The sequence below is a fragment of the Centropristis striata genome, chromosome 1 (assembly GCF_030273125.1).
Source record: "Centropristis striata isolate RG_2023a ecotype Rhode Island chromosome 1, C.striata_1.0, whole genome shotgun sequence".
Lineage (NCBI taxonomy): Eukaryota > Metazoa > Chordata > Actinopteri > Perciformes > Serranidae > Centropristis > Centropristis striata.
In genome coordinates, this window is record NC_081517.1 from 33,803,619 (window position 1) to 33,827,948 (window position 24,330).

The following is a 24,330-nucleotide window of genomic DNA, read 5'->3' on the forward strand; positions in this document are numbered from 1 at the left end:
GTTGCCTTGAAATTTTGAGTTCACCCAACTTTTCTTTTTTTGCAGTGCATCTGCCTCTAAAGTGAAATGGTCACATGCATGAATGAGTTATTGAAGTGGAATAATGCAGGTTAAACAGCGGCAAGTAACTGAAGTTACTGATAGTTTGCATTATTAAAATTCTGTAAAAGTAATTAACCTTGATCTTTGTCCGAATTTGAGAGAATTGGGCCAGGAAAGTCCTTAAAACGTCCTTGAATTCCGATCTTTAAGAAGGTGCGAGAACTCTGTCTCACAGAAAAATAGGGCATAATTGTTCTTTAAATTAAAATAAAATCTGAAAAAAAAACATAGGACATGTTTATATAATGTTAACTGGATCAAAATAAAATGTGACATAGTTATCAACAACCAACTTCTTGATCTTTAGTATATTGTTTGTGCTTGCAGATTCTATTTAATATGCCAGGTGTTCTGTCAAGATTGTGTTTAACAACATTCTCTCAGTAATAATATTTGATAGCCAGTATGACATGACACTTTTCCATTGAAGATGGAAATAGACCAAAAAAAAGAAGAAAGGTGATGCTTTAAAACTCTGTATTTTATTTAATTACTTTAAGTCTAAGAAAAAAATCTGTAGTCAGAAAAGTCAATAAAATGTAAGTCATCTATAAGTGATTTATCTTTTTGTCTTTTAATCACTTTGGAAGGCAAAAACATATAATATTGTTCTGCATATGGGGGTGTCCAGACCAGAAAATGTGTCATTCTACAGGGTATATTCTGGCATTTAATTTAGAGGACTTGTTGGGATAAAAAGTCTATACAATGTACTGTATGTTCTCATGCAGCTGTTCTGTTCATATGAGTATGTGCGTGGGTGATCTCTCCTGGCCCTTTCTTTTTTTGATGACACCCCTCTTGAACACTTTGCTTTGCCATCACTTTTAGCTGCTCATTTCTAGACAACTTCTCTCTCTGCCTGGGTGCCTTTTCCATCGTTCTGTGCACGACAGACAGCATGCAAACCGGCACAGCTGTTGTCCTTTCTGCAAAGATTGAAAAAGGAAGTGTCACAGTACTCAGCAAAACACAAAAAAGCAACCATGCATGTAGATTATCTATGTTGTTGCAAAAATAAATTACCCTCTGCAGACAAATTTCTTTACATGCATGTCTAAATAACAGTAAATCACACATTTATCAATACTCATCAATTGATGAACCAGAAACACACAAATCTGTCACCATCAAAGCTGAAATTAGAGATTGCACTGTATTTAACACGTGTATGCCGTGTTTATCACCAGTACTTAATATATTAAGAAGCAATTCCACTAAAAAAGACCCTCTCAGTCACAGCAGTTGCACAGACTGCACTGTGCCTTTGTCAGACTGAATCTGAATGATGCCGTGCATGAAAGTGTCAGATCGCTGAATCAGTGTGACCAACAGGATACACTCTCTGTCGTTTAGTCAGCCTTTGGTATCCAGTAGTCTGCTTTTTTTCTTCTTTTTTCTTCTTGTGTGGATTTTTCCTGCAGTTTATGCTCTACTGCTGGCCTTGTCAGAGGCTGTAGACAGGAAATTGGACTGCTACTGGGTCTTTGTGGTAGTGGTTAAAAAAAACATCCTGGTGCCATCCATGTGCCCTGAGTCTTATTAAATATACTTTCTGTCACACTGTCCTCCCTCTCTCCTTAATTTACTGTCACTCTCCCTTCATCTCTCTACTCTGCTATCTGCCTTGACCAGAGCTGGAGGTCTGGGCAAAGCTCTGCTGTCTGTCTCTCTGTCTTGTTATCCATAATTAGTGTCCAGACCTGTCTTCCTCATTTCAAAGCAGATAAACTGAATTGCTTGCAACAGTGCTGTTACCCACCCTTTCTTTCTCTGAGCCAGCACTTCTTATGTTGTTCAAGGCCAGTGTGTAAAACACTGTTACCCCTGTTAATATCTTTCTTTCCATACTTTACTTTCTTCCTACTCTGCTGCTCATGTTTTATTTGGGCCTTGCCTGATTTAATCATTGATTTTCTCCATGAGCTCTTCAGATCCTCTCATGCCCTGCATCTCTGTGCAGTTTTTCTGTCTTTGATCCTCCTTTTCTCCTTTGTTTCTTTCACTGGCTTTCGAGCAGTCCACACTTTTTTTTCCAGCATCACTTTCTCTTTCTTCCCTTCATCTTTCCTCTCTGTTTGTCCTTTTTTTCTCTCTTTTACTCCCTCATTCTCTTTCTGTTTGTTTAATTAGGTCGCTGATTGTCCTGTGATGTGTGGACTGAATAGAAAAGCTGTCACAAGAGCTCAATTCTGGATCGCTGCCTCCTCCTTTTCTCCCCTTTTCTCTTTCCTTCCCCCCACTTTCATAAACAGCACAGAAATACAAACGCACAGTCATAGTGGGAGTTACGGCGTTGCAGCACACTGAGGAGTTGATTCACCAAACTGACTGGAAACTATCTCAAGAGCCACAAACATTTAAGGGACTGTTGTGTATTTAATTCAGGCAAAAATAGCAGTTAAATATTAGTTTTTAGTTCGGCCCAAGTATCATCACATTTCTGATGAAAAACTATCCGCGATAAAAGTAGCTTAGAGTCATTTTAACACAATCTCATTAAAACAGTGAGGAGACTAGTGCACTGTGCAAGTTTACAAGGCAATTTCACACATTTATGTTGCCTCCGCCTCAGGGTCACAGTGCAGCCATAAAGGAAGTTAAACACTTGCACAAACTGTTTCAACAGGTGTTTTCAAGCAAAAAATGGTCTCCTCCACAATGTCACAACAGTGTGATGCACAAAAACACACAATCATCTCACAGCAGACTCAAACCCTTTTCCCACACAAACGAGAAATGTGAGTGACAGAAAGGAGTCATCGTGGTGTAAATGTTTACAGCGGCCAACTTCCTGTTTCAGCACACAGGTGTCTTAAAACCACAACACTGCTGCACAGCTTTTAAACTAAAAAAAACTCATCAGATGTTTAACAGGTTACCACCAGTGTCCTGTTAAAACAGATGAGTTTGTTTTTATTATTATTGTGTCATGCATAAATAATATATGCACAGCCCAAACAGACTTAAAAGACAACATTATTTAGAAAAGGAGAGACTGGAGTAGCAACAAAAAGTACAAGTAATACTAAACAATGTAACCATACTGATGTTTTCCCAAGCTTTAGAAACAAACGTATAAGCATTTTAAACTAATTTAATACTATTATAAACTAATAGATATTCTTAACTCATCCCAGCAAGGATAATACAGATGAAAATGTGATTAATTTTCCCAATTTGCACGATTTATATTGGTTCCAGTGCTGCATGTCCAGTATTCTGTTAAGTTACTACATGTTTGTGTTTTAGTGCATTGTATGTACTGAGTATAATAATAATAATGTGGAAACAGCAACGGCCTTTATGCAAGTTTATGAATGAATTAATGTGTCGATTTCAGAGAAAATACTAAAACATGTTTGAGATCAGTTGAGGCTTTAAAAATAGATTTCTTCTTCTTCAAATACCTCGCCCACTGTCTGTTGATTTGTTTGCACCGTCTGTGTTTTTTCGTCTCTTTATAAGGTGCATTTATATTCCATGACCTTGGTCAACAACTCCTTTCATGGTTCAGTGTTTCCCCCCTCTGTCTGTCAGGCTAATTAGCAGCCATTGTCTAGCTTCATTGTTTCGGTTCAGCTCACATCAAGTACCCTTTCTGCCCACTGTAACCTTTTAAAATAGGAAGTGAAAACCTCCATTAAACGCTCAACATCCTGCAAAAACCTGTAGCCGTTCTTCTTTGGTTCTGAGCTGCAAACACACCAGGGGTTTTGAAATAATGGTTAAAGTTTTGTGGAGAAACTACTTTTCAGACTTTTTCACTCTTTCTGTTTGTCTCTCTCACCACCTCTTCACTTCCTGTCTGAGTTTTTAATCAGACCTCATCTTCCCCACTTCCTCATTGATCCATGTGTTGCTTGCTTTCCCAGTGGTCTGGTAGTGATTTGATAGATTCCAGCCAGGGCGGCCAGATCGTGTATTGATCATCGGGCTTTGATCTGTAGTCGGTCAGATGCTAGTTGTGGCCTGCTCAGCATACAGACAAGGAGGGTTCTGTGTGTTGTGTATTTTCACCAGCGATCTATTTTTGACTCATTAAGGTAGAGGTGATACATGGACCTGACATCACATTAAGGATCACTTTAAAAAAGGGCAAAGCTTCAATATAGTCAGAGTTGCCTTTTGAAAGTTATTCTGTACTGTTACTGTTACTACTTTTCTAGGTTTGTCTTTGCGGCAACATTGCTTATAACTTACAACTGCTTATATTTTTTCAGATCATCCTTTTTTAGATAGAAAGTCTTTGAAGTTAGATATCAGATTTGTCCAGATTAAAATAGTGTTTGATTTTGCTACGTTAACTCTTGTTGATTATACTTCCAGGCAAGAAAGGTCCAAAAAGTTTTGAAGCCAGACTTAGAATATCATGAGGAAGTTTCCAACACTAGACTGCAATCTTCTTAGCAGACAGGCCTGCCAGCTGATAATGATAATATTTTACACATTTTAATGCCCAACAGTAACTCTACGTCCTATCATAAAACCAGTTTGTCAGGGAATTGACCCATAGGGATAAAACTCCAAATGTGAGGCGTGTTAAAGCACACATTGGAGACATGTACACATCGATCCAGCCATTTATCTATACCCACAGTTTGATATCACACTAAGTATTGCTCTGATATGCAGCCAAAAGGTTGAATCTTAATGTGTTCTATCTGTTACAATAGCTGGTAAACAAGAATTTGTAAGTGAAAATGCCACCTAAAAATTATCTAAAAAAAGAAAGAAAGAAAGAAAGAAAAGATGAAAAATAAATACAAAGTTTATTCATAGTCCTTAAGTTGTCTGTTCAACAAGGTTTTGTACTCGTGTGAACTAGGAAAATATGAAAATATGTGTTTCCGCTGCACTCAATTACACAGGCATTTGCTTTATTGCTGCATACACAACACTCTCACAGAACGTGTGTGTGTGTGTGTGTTTATGCATGCATGTGTTTGCAAAATGCATACCATCCTAAGTGGAGTCTAAATCATATTGTAAACTGGATACCTGTACCATTCATAACTATGCCAGAGCACATTGTGTCCCTCCATAAACAGATGCCTCCTCACCATGTGAACAGTAATCAATACCTCCACAGCTGTGTGAGAGTTTTCCCTGCAGGCAAAACTGACCCAGTAGCCTGGTTTCACTCATGTTACAGCCATATAGTAACCAATAGATAGACATATCCCACTGTAGGAAGCGGCTCATTCTTTACATATTTGACCTGCAGGATTCCTTTAAAATATCACAAGTGTTAGTGGATACCTTTCTACTTAAATTTCATTTTAACTGCAACTATGTGAACGCAATCAAACCTTGTTGTTGTGGCTATTGCTCATATTTCAAAGATAATAGATGTTGTTACAAGATCTGCAGTAGAGGGGGATAATATTGCATAGGTCAATGCAACACTGTACTACTCTTGCTTGCCACTTCTGCAAATGATTCTCGGCACAGACTGGTGTATTGTTGCTTGGATTAAATGCAGGAATAAGTCTGAGGAAGTTGGATACTGTTCCTACTTTTTGTTTGATAGTATTCATATCTTTTTGTGTGTGTACGTTTGTGTGAATATGTGTGTTAGTATATTTAAATCTCTCTCTGTGGTTGTCTACACAGGGGATCTGTTTCGTGTTCGTGTATTGCCCTCTGATGTAGTAAAACTAAATTGAAATTTCATATTGTACGGATGTATTTCTCTACTCCATCATTCTTTGATTTGATTTTATATCCCCCCCCCCCCATCTCTTCATATGTGATTTCCTCTTGTAAAATTCTTCCTCTACATTTTCCAGTCAAACATACTGTGACTCAGCGATTCATGGTCTCACTTTTTCTTTCAAACCTAGTAAACTTTAGATAGCAGCAGGAATGATACTGCAGATTTCAGCCTTTTCAATCTCTCACTCCCTTTATCGCTCACTGACTGACTCGCACTCTACATGACCCGCTCCTCTCACCACCTATATCGTCATTATAGTGTATTTCACTAGTTCAAGTTGTGCAGTTAGGGCTTGCGTGTTGTCAGATCTTAGGCTCTGTAACAGATGTCAGCTAAATATACTGTACTCCTCCAAACACCAAGCCAGTATAATTATGTATATGGATAATTATGGCATCTAAAGTGGAACATTCCTAATTATGTGTGGTTATCAATTAAGCCAGAAATGATACACCATTTAACCTTCTGAACCCCATGCAGTTTCAAGGTGCTTTTTGTTACGGTTTCCTTTGTCAAAGCAATAGGCGTGTTTCCACTGAGTACTTTTTGAGTACTTTTTAGTGTTTAGTGTTTTGGCTACACCCACTAGTTAGTTCCCCTTGGCCTCTGTTCCCATATAGGTACTTTTGTAGCGGCTAACCAACGGAGTCCGAATTCGACAACACAGACCGATGCGGCAAGTAATGTTGCCATCTTAGCGACTTTGTCGCTATATTTAGCAACTATTCAGACCCCTCTAGCGACTCTTTTTCAAAAAAGCGACTAGTGACAAATCTAGTGACTTTTTCTGGTGTTATTGGAGACTTTTGGAGACTCATTACTCTTCTAAACCAGTAGCAAGCGCCGTCCCAAAGCACTCACAAGCGGCCCAGTCCTCCCACAGCAGTCTCTCCCAGCTGCAGTCAGCAGAACAGGAGATGTTAACCCCTCAGCATCCAGTTTGCACCAGTCTGCAAATGAATCACGCATGCGTGAAATCGCCGCCTCAACCGTATCCAATCAGCGTCGCCTAGATAGTAGTGGCTCAGTGAGTGAAGTTGGGCTCACTAGAGGGAAAAGTACCTGATGGAAAAACGCCTAATATAAAAGTCCTGAACCTCTATGGAAATAGCAAAATCATGGCTAGAAGTAGGGAGATTCACTGAATTATTGAATTCCCAGTTGTGCAGAGGTCCACAGAATTTAATGTTTTTACAGGATATGGTTAGTACAAATGGTTTATTTTTGGAGAAATCTCACTATTTTAAGCCTAGATTTGGCTGTTGTCATGATAGAAGCATCTGTCACACATGATTTGTTTAAGGGGCATTGTAAATATATATTTAAATTCTCACCATCATTTCTGTTTAATTACAGTTTTTTGCTACGATAATGATGATTTGTTTTGTTTTGTGCCAAACACGTTCAGGTTTTGGGGTTCAGAGGATTAAAGAATCAAATCTGTGGTTCAGTCCATGGCATGATTCAGACTGGGGTTTTGAAAAATGATCAGGGGTAGGAGCAACAAAGAAATTCAGTAGGTTGGAGAATCAACAGGAACTCACCTGAGGCTATATAGTGAGACTAAGGATGGATGGCAGAACTGCTGGCCGGTCTGAAACAAAATGTAGTCGTCACAGGTTAATTTTAAATGCACGTGTGTGGCTGCATGATTACAGCACATATGAAAATGGACATGCTTTTGAACTTTTTTTTCCTCATGTCCACGAGGAGTAGATGCAGAGTTTTGGGCATTCACAGCGCTCGGCATAAATAAGCAGTGGGTTGGTAGCATCTCTGCTTAATTTTTTATTTCTTGTAAGCTTCCTCTGCTCTCCTTTCCCTCCCTTACTCCATGGTCTCTCTCTCTCTCTCTCTCTCTCTCTCTCTCTCTCTCTCTCTCTCTCTCTCTCTCTATCCATCTCATTCCCCACCCTCTTTCTCTCCATCATTCGTCTTGCTGCATTGCGAACCCCAGCAGCTGGTTGAGAATCCCCACAGAGCTGTTTCAGCTGCAACATTTGTTAAGTTTTTCGTGTGTATTACTACTATATCTGTGTATGCATTTAGGTTGTATGTGTGTTTACTGTAGCCCTGTGTCCATTAACCTATGAGTGTATAATGCAGATTTCTAAACCACCACCCCTCTCCCCTCTCTTTGCCATCTCACTTACAGTAAATACTCCACCTCCCTTCATTCTGTTATACACCATTACAGAAAGTAATGTAATCATGTCCTCTCCTCTCTGAATAGCATTAACATAACTGTGTTAACACTTTGTGAAAGCATGTAGTGAAATCCAGGCCCTTGGTCCATAACTATGTGTTGCTGTCTGAATGAGGCAGGTAGACATGAATAGAATTGTAAATGGCTTCTTTGAAAAGGGGGAAAGAGGCCAGCCCTCTAACAAATTGCACATAAACAAATAGCCGCAGGCCATTGGCCGAGCCACTGCCAACATCTTTTAAAAGTGAAGGAGAAAGAGAGCAGGAGGGAGAGAGAGAGAAAGGAGACTGTAGGAAGGGTGCATTCCTTTCCACATAATTAGGTTTTATTTGGCTCCCTGCGCTTGGATCATATCTCTTTCCTCCTCTTCATCTTTTTTTCACCACCTCTCCCTCTTCTTCTCATCACTCCATCAGCGTTACAGTACTCACATCAAGCACCATGTAGGACTCGAGCATCTAAGTCTCCCTTACACATATTATGAGACAGAGATTGGCTGGCATGCAGAGTATGAGTCATGAAATGAACACTGAGACACTGAAAATATGTCAACAGGGGGAAGAGAGAGAGAGAGACAGGGATACCAAGAAGGTAATAAGTTCACTATCATTTCTGTGTAATTTTAGCAGGATTAGGTTTTGGCTCAGCTGCCATCAGCTCCTGCCAGAGTCCAGTTACTGGAACAAAACATGCAGTGGTGAAACCTGAGCTATATAACACCATATAAACAAAAGCTTGGAAACAGACATCCATACACCCAGAAAATATGAGATTTTAGACGTATATGAATCGATCTATAAACAGCCAGAAGGTGATAGAATGAAAATAAAGGCACACAAATAGCATATCAACACACATAAACTATCATTCTTCTCCTTTTATTTCAAGTGGCACAGAGACCGGGGGGATTTGTTGTGATGGCAGTGTAGAGTATGATTTATGTTTCACAGCATGGGGGAACGGGTCCTTCAAATGAAAGTAGGACAACAGAAATATGCCAGGGATGCTCTCAAATGACAATATTTAGAGAAGGTGGATCATTACAGCAGCTTGTCCAAAATAACGCAGAAATCTGAAATTATTTGTAGTGAAAAATTCTTGTTTTGAATTTGTTCTTTATAATGTTTATAAATAAACCAATAATTCCTTCAAGTGATACAACCACGTTGAATGTGAGGTAAATGCGCTTATGATTATAAAAGATGATGTACAACGTGACATAGTTAACTGAAGTTAGATTTAAATAACTCAACGATGACTTTTGGTTTCACACAGGACACAAACATCGGATTTGGATGAAAGTCTGTGGATGAAAGTCTGTGCTTTTCTGAACTGTCTATCAAGTCTAACCTCCTCATTTTGCGTACTTTGTCAGTCTTTATACTGTCACCTGACTTCTTCCTTTCCTCCCACTGTAATTATTGGCCACTAGGGGTTGCATCCTACAAATAAACATACATATCGTTCATAATAAGTGGCATGCGCACATATAATAATATGTAAGTGAAAATAAACAAACAAAATATAATAGATTCAGACTATACTGGCTATAAAGACTTACCCTACTTATCCTATCCCATAGCTACTGAAACTCTTGTTACCAACTTAAAGTTGTCATTCACCTTGCCTCGACTCTTATTTCAGAGTCAAGAGATTAATGTTTAAGGACATTTTTATAAACAAGCATGTATACATTTACATTAATATGAAGAATATTTTTAATTGATTAGCCAGTTCTAGATTAAATATAAGGACTATAAGGTTGTGCACATGAGATTTAGGATTGCTACTGGTTTGTAGAAATTAGATTTTATCCTCTGCCTCTATTTCTTCATGCAGCACAACTGAAACCAGGTCATCTTGTTGTCTTTGTGGAAGATGTATAGCTTCACAGGGACGCAGATATCGTCCCACTGGTCATTAAAACATGCTTATGGTGCTGTATAACAGCGCTTTGTCTGCCATCATATCCATCACGGTAAAGTCCATGTGGTCCTCATTTCAGTTGTGTCCCATGAGGGTGTAAAGTTGGCTGAGATTGATGATATAATATGATCATATGTTAGCACCAGTGAACTCGAGGCACATTCACCTTTAGGCTAACAAGCTGCAGACCGTCTTTGAAACAAGTTGAATCCTCCAAACAACGCTAAGTTGCTTTAATTAGAAGAATCCTGGGCTCCTCTGAGCTGACTCCAAGCTTTTTGATTCAGTGACTCTGATAAGAGAGTCTGGTCAGTATCCAACTAGAAAAGGAAAAAATTAAAGATACAAATGAGGAGTGAAGCACAGAGTGGCAGCTGAGAGAATGATTGAAATGCCCTGAGGAGCCGAGATAAGAGTTGAAAAAGAAATAATGGTAAACATTATGGAGAGCCCACTCAGAGAATATTTCCCTACATTTATTTAAAGCTTCTGTGGACTCTTTGAGGAATAGATTAAATGCTTGAGGGCACATCAGAAGGACTTTAAGTTCTGTGAAATTATTTAGAAATGGTACAGCATAAAAAAGTTGTTTTTGAAAAATTAGCATAGCAAAAACAGTTTTGCTTTTTAGAGTTGTGGGTGCAAAGGGAATTCTGAGTTTCCATTCATCCATTCAAATTATCAAAATACTGATATGTTATTTATTTATCCATTTCACAGATACATTTAAACCAATGATCAGATGTTCTATATATATGAGTTGACTTTGAGTTTTGGCACATTACCATAAAAACAGCTTTATATTTTGCATTTTTTAAAGGATTTCATAAGAGATCAGAGGATTTTCTCTACTTTGAATCATATGACACTGGATTAACCAGAGTTTCACCCAAAAGTACCGTATGTCCTTTTGTTTGTAAGTGTAAAGTAACTGGATTGTAGTGAGTTCATGTTTGAATTGTATGAGGAATTAATTTTGGTTATTATAATGATATATACGGCTGCAAGATTATTTCCGTTATTAGTTACTCTGTCAGTTATTTGCTTGATTAATCGGTTCACTGTCCATAAAATGGCAGAAAATGGTCAAATAAATACATCATTTTCACACTTTGTAATAGCCGAAGTCGGCGTAGAATGTCAAATTCTATGCTTGTTTTGTCTGACCAGCAGTCCCAAAGTTATTCAGTTCAGTAACATAGAAGAATCTTGAGTTGACCAGAGTTATTTTGATTTTTTCTTTTATAGCAAAATTATTATTTACCAATATTAAATATTATCGGCCGATATTTGCCTCTCACAGACATATCAGTAGTTATTGGTATTGTTGTATATGTTTTCCAATATACACTTAGATAAAAATGTTTTATACAGTTTATATTTAATGCAGAACACGATGATTGGGGTATGTTAGAAATTTTGTGATAAAGCTGTTTATTTGTCATCCTTATTTAAATGGTCAGCAATTGACTGATACTGAATATATGGTACTGATGTTTTTTCAGCTATATTTTTATCTTTTGATTTATTCTTTAATTTCTCAGTGTTCATTCCTAGAATGTATAATAATGCATTATAAATATTCTTTTTGAGGGGATTTGCTTAAGAAAGCAGTCTTCTGAATAACTTTGCATAGTCATATTGGAGGAAAAAATGCACTCAATATACACAAAAAAGGACTGTTTTTATTGCAACTCAAAAAGTCACCATATCAACCGCCACATCTGTGAACTTTTTCCCATCTAAAATTAGTATAATTCTCAAAAATCTCATACTGCTCAGGCTATAAAAGACAGTAAAGAAAAACAAAAACAAAAACAAAAAAAAACAATCAAATTAGAGGGTGTGGGATGATTACATATTAAGTACATAAAGTAATTATGAAAGATCTGTCTAATTGGCCAAATGAAAAAAAGATATTTTACACTCTGTCTTTAAAGGTTTTTAAAGTGAGTTTCTGAACTCATATGACAAATTCATCTCCCCTTCTCCCCCCCCCCCTTTTTTCTCCGACCCATTGTGACTAACCAGTATGTCTTTTCTTTTTGACCCATCTTGTGGAATCTGCTGCATCACTGAAGACAAACTGTTTCAGTTTAAAGTGACAACAATCACCTCCCTCCCCCTCTCCTCGGCCCACACAGGCACTGGCCTCTTCTAACAGCAGAGACAGACTCTGCTCCGAGGCAGGCAGGGCTTGATATGCAAATGTGGCCTGAGTAGGCGGCAGCCGAGAGCAGAGTGTGCAGCAATGTGAGGACTCTTGCAAAGCCCCACCCACAGAAGCCAGTTGCTAGGCAACCGCCTGCAAGAGGGAGGGAAGGGGGAGGAGGGGCCATGAATTCAACAACTGTTGCCTGATCAGAGCTCTCACTGTGTGAATGCAAGTCAGCCGGCGAACCAGTCAGCGAGAGAGGGAAAGTGTGTGAGGTGCAGAGTCTGTGCTTGTGTGTGTGTGTGTGAGTTTGTGTGTGTGCGTGTTACAGAGAGAGAGAGAGAGCGGCTGTCTCTGTCGGTGGAGGAGAAGCCAGGCAGCCGGTGCAGTATTTTAAAGTGATACATCCTGCCTCTGTTTGGACTATACCACTAACAGGGACTCACCCTTTGGACTATCCCGGCGCTTCCTTCTCTTGCCTTTGAAGGGAACACCTGTGTGTGTGTGTGTATGTGTGTGTGTGGTGGTGTGTGTGTGTGTGTGTGTGAGCCAACACAACGGACTTAGCCCTGGTGAACAGGGAACAGTGGATGACTTCAGTGGATGAGGGTTTTGCTGTTGGAAAGAGGGGATCTGCTGACCATGGACTCCCCTCACTAGTAAACGGGGTAAGCAACCAGACTGCACCCAACCAGCTGGAAAATAGGGGGTGATGAAAGATCACTTGACAGAATGAGAACAAAACAGAGAAAAGACTCAATGGAGAGACGTGAGGGGTTTAGTGAAAGAAGGGGCGAAAACATGAAGGAAGCAGGGAGAGTTTACGTGTTAAATGGGGGGACTGGGGAGTTAAAGGGGGCCAGCGCAGAGTCCATTGTCCCCCCTAGTTTGTGTTTGAATGTGTGTGTTGACCCTGCCTCACAGCTTCCCTGTCTGCCCGGCTCAGCTGTTGGTGTCTGTGTCATCATGCTGCACTGTCCTGTCTCCTCTGTTTTTCGCTCTTGTCTCATCCCCGTCCACTCTCCAGTGTTGTTCTCTCTCCCTGCTTCAGTCACTGGTGACTCTGTTGCGGTTCAACATCTCTCTGATGGTAATGGGATTAATTGGAAACCGGGGTTGCTGCAAGGAGAGGGAATGACAGAGAGTGAATGAGATCAAAAGATGTGTGCAGGCAACAGGACAGATATAGCATGTCCAGGTACAGATAGATGGATGGAGGCAGAGTGTAAATGTGAGAACAACAGGTTTGTTGTCTAACAGGAATTATATTTGGCACAAAAATGTAAGACATTGTAGGTTGTTATGATTCATTCTCTAATTTGTAACATCTCAAAGCATCATGCTCTAAAAGTGTAATTCAAGTTATTCCAGTCTGTTTATTCAGCATGTAGTTCAGTGGAAAAAGGGACGTTCATACCAAAACAATCATGTTCCATTTTGAACCAGCCACACTGAAAACGTGGGTGTACTGTAGCATAATAAACATGGCAAAGGAGTGATTTAATTATATTAAAACAAATTTAATTTAAGGCTAAAACGTTTTAGATGGTGTAAATATTATTTCAGTAAACTCAGTCATTTAAAAAAACGCTTCACTGTAATTTGGATCATCTAGAGAATTAAAAAAACAAACAAAAACAAAATATTTGCTGTTGACAGGACAACTGATGCTTGCTGTACTTTGAGTGCCTTCTATTATCAATTCATTACTCTAAAAATAGAAAGGCAAGGTGAGTTTCATTTGTATTGTGGGGATTTCAACATGTGACGTCAGACTCTACAGTCAGTGAATGCTCCTGGTCTCTGACTGGACATTACATAATGAGATTTACTCTCCTTCAGCCAAGCAGGAAATTATCTGTTGATTGTTCCCAGAGAAAGAACAAAAAGGAAAGTTATTTTGTACTAATATATTTTTTGCTTGAGGGCAAATAGTCTATTTTACAGTAATTTTCTTCTGTTTCCTCAAACAAGACTGACATTGAGGAAAGAGTCTTTGACAGTGCACTGTGTGTACACCAGGACTAGAATAACTAGATTAACATGCAGTGCTGAGCTGTGCTGGATGAATGAAGGCTAATCTGCAGGAGTTAGAACAGTCACTCCTCACGATGATTTCTGTCATACTTTCTGATACATCGATACAAAGAGAGAAGAAAGAAGAATCCCTAGAGAAAAAACTATTCTTCTTAACAATAATACATTTTCATATATATTGTCTCTGAGCTTTTTATATTTGTTGTTCTCCTTTTTTTCGAAATTGTTTAAATGAGTCGTTGTTAGAACAGAATACAGAATTTGAATCATAGAGATCGCAGCTGAAAAGAAGCAGAGTCCTGACCACCTGCTGAGGGTCTGCCGCTAACGAACACTGAAGTGCACCCCATTCAAGGGCTGCCGGCGAGAGGGCTGACAAACAGTCGCTTAAGAGAAAGACAAAGCACTCCTGTCAAAGAAAGACTTTCTTTTCTTTTCACTGGATGTGAGTTCGATGACACAGAGAGGACAATCAGCACGCTAGACACAACACACTTTGGCTCTGAGAGGACAAACTGAAACAATAAATGAGACTGAGAGTGAAGTGTTTGCGCTGCTACATATGAGTCAGGGCGTTGTGCTTTTTCTTGAAGAAAGAATCTAATTCATCTTCCTGCAATTACTGACTAGAAGGGCACTTGTAGGACGCAGACCTCCAGCAAGACCATTAACAAAAATGAAAAAATGATGTGAGTCATTTAAACAAAAGACAAAGATGTGCACTGTTAGGCTAAGGAACATTACCATTGGTCCTAGAGAGTGGCATGGTTTATGCCACTCGGGTAGAGGACAGACTGTGTTTGTTGTGAGAGATCTGTGAAATTGAGAATGAGGTTATATTTTGTTCCCTTTTGTCTTCGAGGACATGAGGGCCTTTTTTGTAAAATTACCTTCATTTATGTTGATTTCTTTTGGCTGGACTACTTTGAAAAACTTGAGTTGTCGTTCAGGATGGGAACCTTATGTGTAGCTGTTTTTATTCATCAAGCTTTGAAGCGAAGATGGAATATTTTGTTCAAGAAAGAGCTCTAAAATAACCTATAATTTTCTGATGAGGTGCTGCAACTGCACTTTCCTGTCCCATAAACCTGTGAGGGTTGGGCACGTTGTGTGCATGACACAAAAAGAAAGAATATTAGTTAATCAAAAATGTATCCACCTCATGATTCAGATCTGCTCCAAAATGTAATGGGGTCTTTTTTGCCCCAAGCTACGCCCTTCCACTGACTCTCATGTAAATCGGGCCGGTAGTTTTACCGTAATCCTGCTGACAAACAGGCAAACAAACCAGCAAACAGGAAACTTAACCTCATTGGCAGAGAGATAATAATGCTAGTGATGGTGATAATTCATAGAAACATGACTGACCATTTCCCAAATGCTGAATCAGTGGACTGTTGACCTCAATAGAAAAAGGTTTGATAATCAGTTAGTTATTCAGTCAGTTATTGAGCAAAAATTCTCAGATAATAGCAGCAATCCATCACATTTCAGAAGCTGGAACATGTTTTATATCATTGTGGATTAATGATGTAAAATTATTTGGGTTTTACACTGCTGGTTGGGCTGAACAAGAAGATGTCATGTTGGGCTCTGGGTAAAGGTTAGGGACATTTTTCACTGTTTTCTGATCAACATTAATCATGAGTCGCAGCCTCAGTGGGCTGTGTAACGATGTGTGTTGTCGGGCTGAAAACAAAACACTCGTGACTTTGGTTTGACCTCTGTGGGTGAATGCAAACTTCCTTGTTTGGATATGAAGCAGTAGCGTGTTTGTTCAAAGGTTCTGTAAGCAGTTGTCGAAGAGTTCAGAACAGGTTGTTGGCATGCACGGAGCAAATGTACTAATAAACCCGCTCACACCTGCCTACTAAGTGTGGCAGCTTCTCTAAATTACACTTCAATATGTCAGCGATGTTGTTTGGCCCACATTTGGATTTTAACAACATGTGCCAACACAAACATTTAACTTCCTTATTACTTTCTCGTCTCTCTCTCTCTCAAGTATTGGGGATTAGAACGAACAACGCAGTGCTTTGTTTTAACTTTTGGACCAGTCTTTTTCTGATACCACACATTCACACACTGACACACACACTTCCACATGCAGAGCCTTGACTTAATGTTGTGGAGTCAGCACAATACAACGATTGCTTTGCACGCAGCTTTGTGATCTACCAGTAATAGAGCGTAAATTGTCTTGTCATGTTCTCGGGGAATTTTCTTCACACATACACACATAAACAATGTAATAGAACAGTTTAATCACCCGTAATGAAGGGGTGCATTTCAAGTTCTCCTTGTTTAACGGGCCTACTGTATATACACACCCACATGCAAACGTTTGGATTGAAACACTTGAAACACAGAATCTTGGCTGACAACACACTTTTGTTAACCGCTAACATTAACTGTCACCATGACCTGGTTTTAACCTTCTAATCTTTTCCTAAACCTGATCTGAGTCCTTATTTTTACCTTAAAATTCCCCCCCTTGATGCCCAAAAAAAGATCCTGCTTTTCTCGTCTTTCTACTTTCCAAGGACATTTTCTGTTCATTTACTTGATTCAGACAGAAAACAGGCACACACAATGTTTCACCTGTTGGGGTTTCTTGCGTGTTTCTAACTGGGTTTCATTGAGAAAACATCCACACAGTCTCCAGTGTGCCGATCCAGTCCCTCCCTACAGTGTCCTTTGTCCAGCTTTGCATTCCTGGTAATCAAATCGGCTACCTGTTATGACTCAGGTGAAAACAAACGTGTGTTAGTCAGTGAAACCTGTGCAGAGCATATAGAGGTAATGGGTTTTTATATGTGTAGTTGTGTGTGTCAGGCTGCTCCAAAAGCTCCAGTGTTGATGTTTTACTTACAGTTTTGACTTAAAGATGAATGAGCAGGGAGGAGGAGGAGAGGTTTTCTCGCAGTGGGGTGTCCCAGGTGTTTATTTCAGTTGGACGTGTGTGTGTGTGTGTGTGTGTGTGTGTGTGTGTACTTTGCTGCAAGTTTCACACAGTGTTGACTTAACAAAATGGTCGTGAAATATGAGTCATTACTTCCCTTTTGTGTAATGTGTGAGTGTGTGCATGCGTAGGAAGAGTATTGCTTACTATAGAGACGCACACACACACACACACACACACACACACAGTATTTACGGTCAGGTATTTTGCAAAAGTGGGTTTGCAGCAATCAACATAGGTGCGGATATGATCACTCAGCAACTAAAGACTATTTAAAGGTTTTATGTATCCATTACAGTTTGCAGTTATCTATTATTCCATTATAGTTTAATGTGTTGATTATTTTAAGATGAGATGAGATATACTTTATTGTCCCCAAAGGGAAATTTTTGTTGTGCAATCGTGACACAAAGAAATCAACTTAATACATAAACAACATAACAACACAATTACTTAATTACATACAATAAAAAATATTGCACATCCAAATGAGATTTGGCATTGTAAAATGAGCATCGTAAAAAACATAAATCCACAATACAAATATATAAAACTAAATACAACAATTATTAATTATTATAATATTATTGTATTATTTTCTATCCTTATAGTCTTGCACTTTCATTCAACACTTACATTTTAAATAGTATTTTTTAATATTTTTATTATAATTTTTTCTATTACAATATAATAATTTTTAAAAATTCTATTTATATATATATATGTATATATATATATATATATATATATGTATATGTATATATATGTATATGTATATGTATGTATATATATATGTATATATATATATATATATATATATATATGTGTGTGTGTGTATATGTATGTATATGTATCATGTTTATCCACCTAAAAAAAACCTTGTACATGAAATCCTAGTTTTCAATAAATCTGATTGTGGTTCTAAACGAGTGATTGACAAGTTGTTTCAGCCTTTTTTTATACACATATGTGAATTATAATATTTTCTAAGGTGCTGTAAAGCCTCTTATGCTCTCCTGTCCCAGAGTCTCTTGATACCTTCTGGTGGGATCTGTGGCTCTAGAGTGACAGAAGCATCCACAAATGCTGAATATCAAAGCAGGAGCATTTAACGATTCACTTTATAGGTGAATGTTTGTGTGGTAGCGGCTCAGGGTTGAGAAGAATGAGGAGAAACAGAGTAAGAGAGAATGAAATGAACAACGAGAAAGAGATGTAAAAAGCCTCTGCAGAGAAACGCGTCTTATCTCTTGAGCTCACTCTGACAAACACAAGCAGAGAGAGACTGCTGTTCTTTCTCTGCTGCCCTCCATTCTTTTCTCTCCCCCCGATCCATCCTCTATATTCTCCCTTTTTTTCAATTTGTCTGTCACTCTTCTGCTCATCCTCTAGTCCCTTTGCTGCTGACTCACACTAAATCAAAGCTTCATCAGTGTGGATCGATCCAGTCGATGTCAGTTCGTGCTTCTGCTCTCCCAGTCCCTCCCTACTCTGCTGTGGCACTCTGTTTTCTCCTCCCTGCTCTTTTGCTCAACACTTGTTTTGAGTGACTGTATACAGCAACAAGATGGTAACTGTCCAACTAGTTATGCAACACACAGACAATAGAAACAACACCTTTTGAAACTCCTTTAAGCTGTATAATTCCTTTAATCTAGTTTTGTTCAAATGACAAACCACAAAAATGTTCCACAAAGTCTGTAAAAGTAAAGCTTCACATGCACACGCACACTATTAGTTAATACAGTAAAATAAAATAATAATTTAAAAACAAGCTAAAATTAACCAAACATAAGACAGGGATGGAGATCTATAAAAAGGCTTGCCTTTGCAGATTTAAAAAAAAAAAAACTTTCCAAAGATTCAGCAAATCAGATTGGACGAGATGATTCCAGAAGGTTCGGAGCTAAAACAGCAAAGGTGCGATCACCTTTTGTTTTGCAGTTGGAGTATAGTAGAGTAGAATTAAAAACGAGGAGATCAGAATTGTAACTGGAAGCAACATTATGCAGAGCCTTTTATGTCATCAACATGTTCTTTTAGTTTATTCTGAATTTTACAGGAAGTATAATCGGGACAGGAGAAGTAAGGAGAAAGTGTGAACTTATAGTTTTTACGAAAACACTCGTACAGCTGAGCAAAACAAGACTGGACAAGCTTAGCAACATGATGATCAAAAGTCATAGACTGGACTGCACTTAATTTGATGGCGGCAAAGCCATCATGGAGGTAGGACAGTTTATTCTGGTTATTGGGTTTGGCAGAACAATACATTCATGCATCATCAGCATTAAGTGATATGACACGTCTTTAGAGCTGCTGAACAAGTGATGAAGCATGTACAATGAGAAAAGGACTGGTCCAAAGATCGACCTCTGAGGGACTCCACTCAGCATAAATGTTGAAAACAAAAACAAAAATAAGCGTATGATTTAATTTTCGTCTGAGAAATGAAGATATTCAGGTTGTACCTTTGTTGTCCTGCCATGTTCTGGCAGGTTCAAAGCCGTCTTCTAACTCTTTTTTACATGTAGATCAATAGGGCCATGAAATGCATCGTCATCCACATAATTCTCGGCTGTGCCAGAGAAGAGCAGATTAATGATTTGTTCAGCACTAAAACTGGTATTGACTCTCAGCACTCAGCATAGACTAAAGGAGTGTGAGGAGAGCTGGATCGGGAGTCTGTCTATTTAATGATGACTGCAACAACAACATTGCTGCTGTCGTTGTTGTTGTCCAACCTGATAAAGAGTGTCGGCCTTTGATGACTTTGAGATTGAACGCTAACCTCAAACTAATTGGCATTTCAGTGAGTAATTAGTTTATGTCACAGTGCCTGTCACTCTCCGTGTGTATGTGTGTGCATGTAAACTTGTGTTGTGAACACGAGCATATTGGCATTGTGTGTACGTGCATCTATTAGTTACTGAAGACCAGAGTCGAAATACTTGGCCAGTTAAGTTGACTCTGGTTCTAATTTGGAAAAAAGTGTAAATCATTGTGTTTACTGGATGTCAGAGTGAAGACAATGATGAGAAAGAAACTATTTTTTAGATATTTTTCAGAAGATAATTATAAAGGGTTTTTGGACAATAGTCCATCAAATAAAATGATAAGATTTGCCCATGCCCTCTAGAACAACACATTGTACATTATACATTTAGTTTCCTATGAATGACAAGTACATTTTCCCAAGAATAACCTTTACTGATTGAGCACTGGGATATGTACAGTATGTCCATGAGGAATTTGCATCATGTATTTGAATGGTTAAATGATTTGACTACGGGTCACGTCAGAGGAAATAAGATTGCAACTGAACATGAGCAGGAGGACTCTGAGAAAAACTTAACAGTATATTTCTGAATGCACCTTTTCCTCCCACCTGCCTCCCACTTTTGTTCCAAATGTTTCTCTTACACAATTTAGGCCCAATCCCTGCACTCCAGGACTTTGAGACGCGTTCCTGCTCAGTGCATGAGGGCTTAAGGTTGTTCCACTGTTAAATCATCAAGTGAATAAAGGCTCTCATGCTGACTTTTTAACACCATCATGCTCTTTCTTTGAGTCCCACTTGCGACAAAAACAAACCAAGAATGATTGACAAAGAGACAAAATCTGCTAGAAAGTTTGTCAGGAATGGGACATTAATATTTAACCCTGTATAATGTGCCTTAATGAATAATGAAGCATGAGATCGTGCTGCTTGAGGGACACCAATATATGCTCTATTATTATATAATGAACTTCTAATTCAACAATTATTCATAGAATAGAATATACATTTCTCAAGATTCTGCAAATTATTTTAGTATAGGACACAAGACTCTAGCTTTATTAGGCTGTTGCCTAAAGTTTGTAAAGTCATCATGTTTACATTCGGTTTCGCACGCACCTTGGTCGGCCCGTTTCTGCTTTTTATACCATTTGGTGACCTCATGAACTCACAAACACTACAGCTGCACGCATCAGTGACATCAGTTAAGTCTAAGACGGTTTAGTTATTCAGGTTTAAGGTGGAGGTTAGAATTGGAGTAGCACACTCAAAAACACTGTATCTGTTGACCTCGCTAGCAGCCAGTATTGTAGCAGTAATTGCAATACAATAGCTTCTCCCTATGTTCAATTGTTACTCCCTCAGTTGAAATCACGAACACAAGTCGTTACTTTTATGCACGGGCATTTATTTGCACATCGCCGTCATGCCGTGAGAACTAGATAAATTAAATAAACAAATCATAAAGTGAGTGTCATATAATACAAAGCATTTTCCATATAATACAAAGCATTTTCCATAGAGAATAACATTAAAGAAATATATTCAAACATAAAAATACCTTACATAATGTACTCGATTTACTTAATAAAATAATAATATACTTTGTTTACATTTTACATAAATTGAAACGCAATTAGCGCACCACGTTACTCCGTGAGCATCTTAAACATGTGTATATAATGTAAACATAACGTAAACATACCTCATTGGCCGCGTTAACTCAAAAGGGAGTAAGAAAGGAAACTTCAAAGTCGGGTCTTATTCACTCTGTATCATTATTCAACATCTTCTTATCGTCATCTTTTAATTAACATGCAAGGTGCGTTGTTACTCGTGTGCTGTGTAGAGTGCGTCTAAATAATGCCCCACCCCTATACAACACAACAACATTAGTTCCGCTATGGAATACACATCTTTCCCTGTCTGTGCATGAACTTAAAATATATTATTAACAAAAATATGATCCTTTTAAAGTAAATTATTTAATTATTGACTCAAAGTATAAAATTAACTTAAACTGTATAACTGTCTCTGACTGCAGCTACACTCCCACCAAATCACTGGTGATTTCTCTAATGAACTTATGAAATCTATAACAAGGAACTGTGAGCAGGCAGTATTACATACTACTCAGCTTCAAGCAGGGTAACTGTCTTGTGGATGGGCCTCTCTAGGAAGACTGGTTTAATGAGTCGTTTCCCTTGTCCATCTAGTGCTGCGTTACTGATCATCAGTTGTAGCTTCCTCACACATCCATCATCATCAGGGTACACTTGAGTGACCTTAGCCAGCTTCCATTCATTTCTTGGAACAGCATCGTCTCGCACAATCACCACATCATTGATCTTTGCATTTCTGTGTGTCTTGTGCCATTTTTGTCTCTGTTGCAGGTTCAACAGGTATTCCTTTTTCCATCTAGACCAAAACTCGTTGGCTAAATGTTGCACTCTCCTCCATCTTTTGTGAAGATAAAGGTCTTCTTTCACAAACTTTCCAGGTGGTGGCAAGACTATTGAAGACTTCATTGTCAAAATGTGATTGGGGGTAAGTGGCTGCGGTCCAGCTGGATCATTGAGTAAGTGTGCTGTTAAAGGTCGACTGTTTATGATCGCCATAACTTCATAGAAATAAGTCCTCAAAGACGAACCATCAAGTCTCCGAGAAGACTGATCCAGAATGGATGTCAACACACTTCTTATTGTTCTGATTTGCCTTTCCCAGGCCCCACCCATATGGCTTGCTGATGGAGGGTTCATGACAAACTCACAGCCTAGTTGCTTTAGGCACTCTTGGTTCATCTCCTTTACAGCTTCGAGGAGTTCACGTCTTGCACCAACAAAGTTAGTGCCCTGGTCTGATCGAAGTAGTCGGACATTTCCACGTAGTGCAATAAAGGCACGAAGAGCATTGATGAAGGCGTCAGCTGTCATGTCATCAAGAAGCTCTATGTGCACCGCACGAGAGCACAAACAAGTAAATAGCAGGCCATACCGCTTTAGTTCCCTTCTTCCTTCCTTGACATAGAATGGACCAAAGCAGTCCATCCCACAATACGTAAAGGGAGGAGCTGTCTCCATACGATCACGGGGTAAGTCTGCCATTTTCTGTTCTTCAGTGGGCCTTCTGTATCTTCTACACTTGACACACTTGTAGATACAGGATGACACAGAATGACTACATCCAACTATCCAGATGCCATTTGACCGTAGCTCGTTCATTGTTATACCACGTCCCTGATGTTGCACTTGCTGATGGTAGTGCTTTATCAGCAACTTTGATACGTGACAGGTCTTTGGCAAGATTGCTGGGTGCTTGATGTGGGGGTGCAAAGCAGCGTGCTCTAGTCGACCTCCCACCCTGAGGATACCATGTTCATCCACGAAGGGGTCCAATCTGTGCAGCTTACTGGTTTTGCCTTTGGTTGTTACTTTCCCTTTGTCTTGAAGACTTTGGATTTCATCAAAGAAGGCTGCCTGTTGGACCATGCCTATGATGGTAAGTTCTGCATCCTTTCTCTCTTCAAGACTTGTAGCTTCATTGTTTCTTGATGCCAACCCTTTCAGCTCCTTGGCACGTCGCACAAGTCTTGCGATGGCTTTGACCAGCCTCGTCCAACTGGAGAACTTTAGGAAACGATCAATCAATGAACCTTCTGCTGTCATAGTGTGTACCTTGTGTACCACAGCCTTACGAACCTCTGGGTCTTCATCTGCAACTTCTCCCACCTTAATATCTCCACTGGGAAGCTCATCACACCAGAGAAAATCTGGACCAGTAAACCAGTTGGATGCAATCAACTCCTTTGCCTTGAGACCCCTCGACGCATGGTCGGCAGGATTTTCTTCAGAGGCCACATGTCTCCATTGGCTTGGATTTGTACTGTCCTTGATGCGCTGGACACGGTTCGCAACAAAAACATGAAACCGCCTGGCGTCATTATTGACATATCCCAGAACGACCTTTGAGTCCGTCCAGAAGAAATCCTTGGCATCTTTCATTTCTAACTCTCTTTTAAGCATGTCACTTGTCCGAACAGCAACAACAGCTGCTGACAGCTCAAGTCGTGGCACCGTGGTGACCTTTGTGGGGGCCACTCTTGCCTTGGCCATGACCAAAGTACAGTGGATTTGTTTTGATGCACTGATTGCCCTGAGGTATGTACATTCTCCATACCCTGTGACACTTGCGTCGGAAAAGTGATGAAGTTCGTATTTTTGGACTTCTCTGAAACCTTCTGGAAGGTAACATCGCCGAATCTTGACATCAGCTAGGTTCTGTAGATCCAACAACCATTCCTCCCATTGTGGCCGAAGGTCATCAGGTAGCAGGTCATCCCACCCCATCTTGTCTCGGCACATCTGCTGAAGTATTTGCTTCCCGACCAAAATGAAAGGAGCTACAAAGCCTAGCGGGTCATAGATAGAGGCAACTGTTGACAAAA

The 24,330-nt window shown here is 39.3% G+C and overlaps 1 protein-coding gene across 2 annotated transcripts in view; it reads left to right on the top strand.

Moving 5' to 3' along the window:
• The first annotated feature begins 12,345 nt into the window (after nt 1-12,345).
• The window catches only part of rab11fip4b (RAB11 family interacting protein 4 (class II) b), a 42,639-nt gene continuing 30,654 nt past the window's right edge, over nt 12,346-24,330 (top strand). For both annotated transcript variants that reach the window (XM_059339529.1, XM_059339537.1), the window contains exon 1: nt 12,346-12,776. In XM_059339529.1, coding sequence (XP_059195512.1) covers nt 12,699-12,776 — 78 coding nt within the window. In that variant the 5' untranslated portion in view covers nt 12,346-12,698. The remainder of the gene's footprint in view (nt 12,777-24,330) is intronic.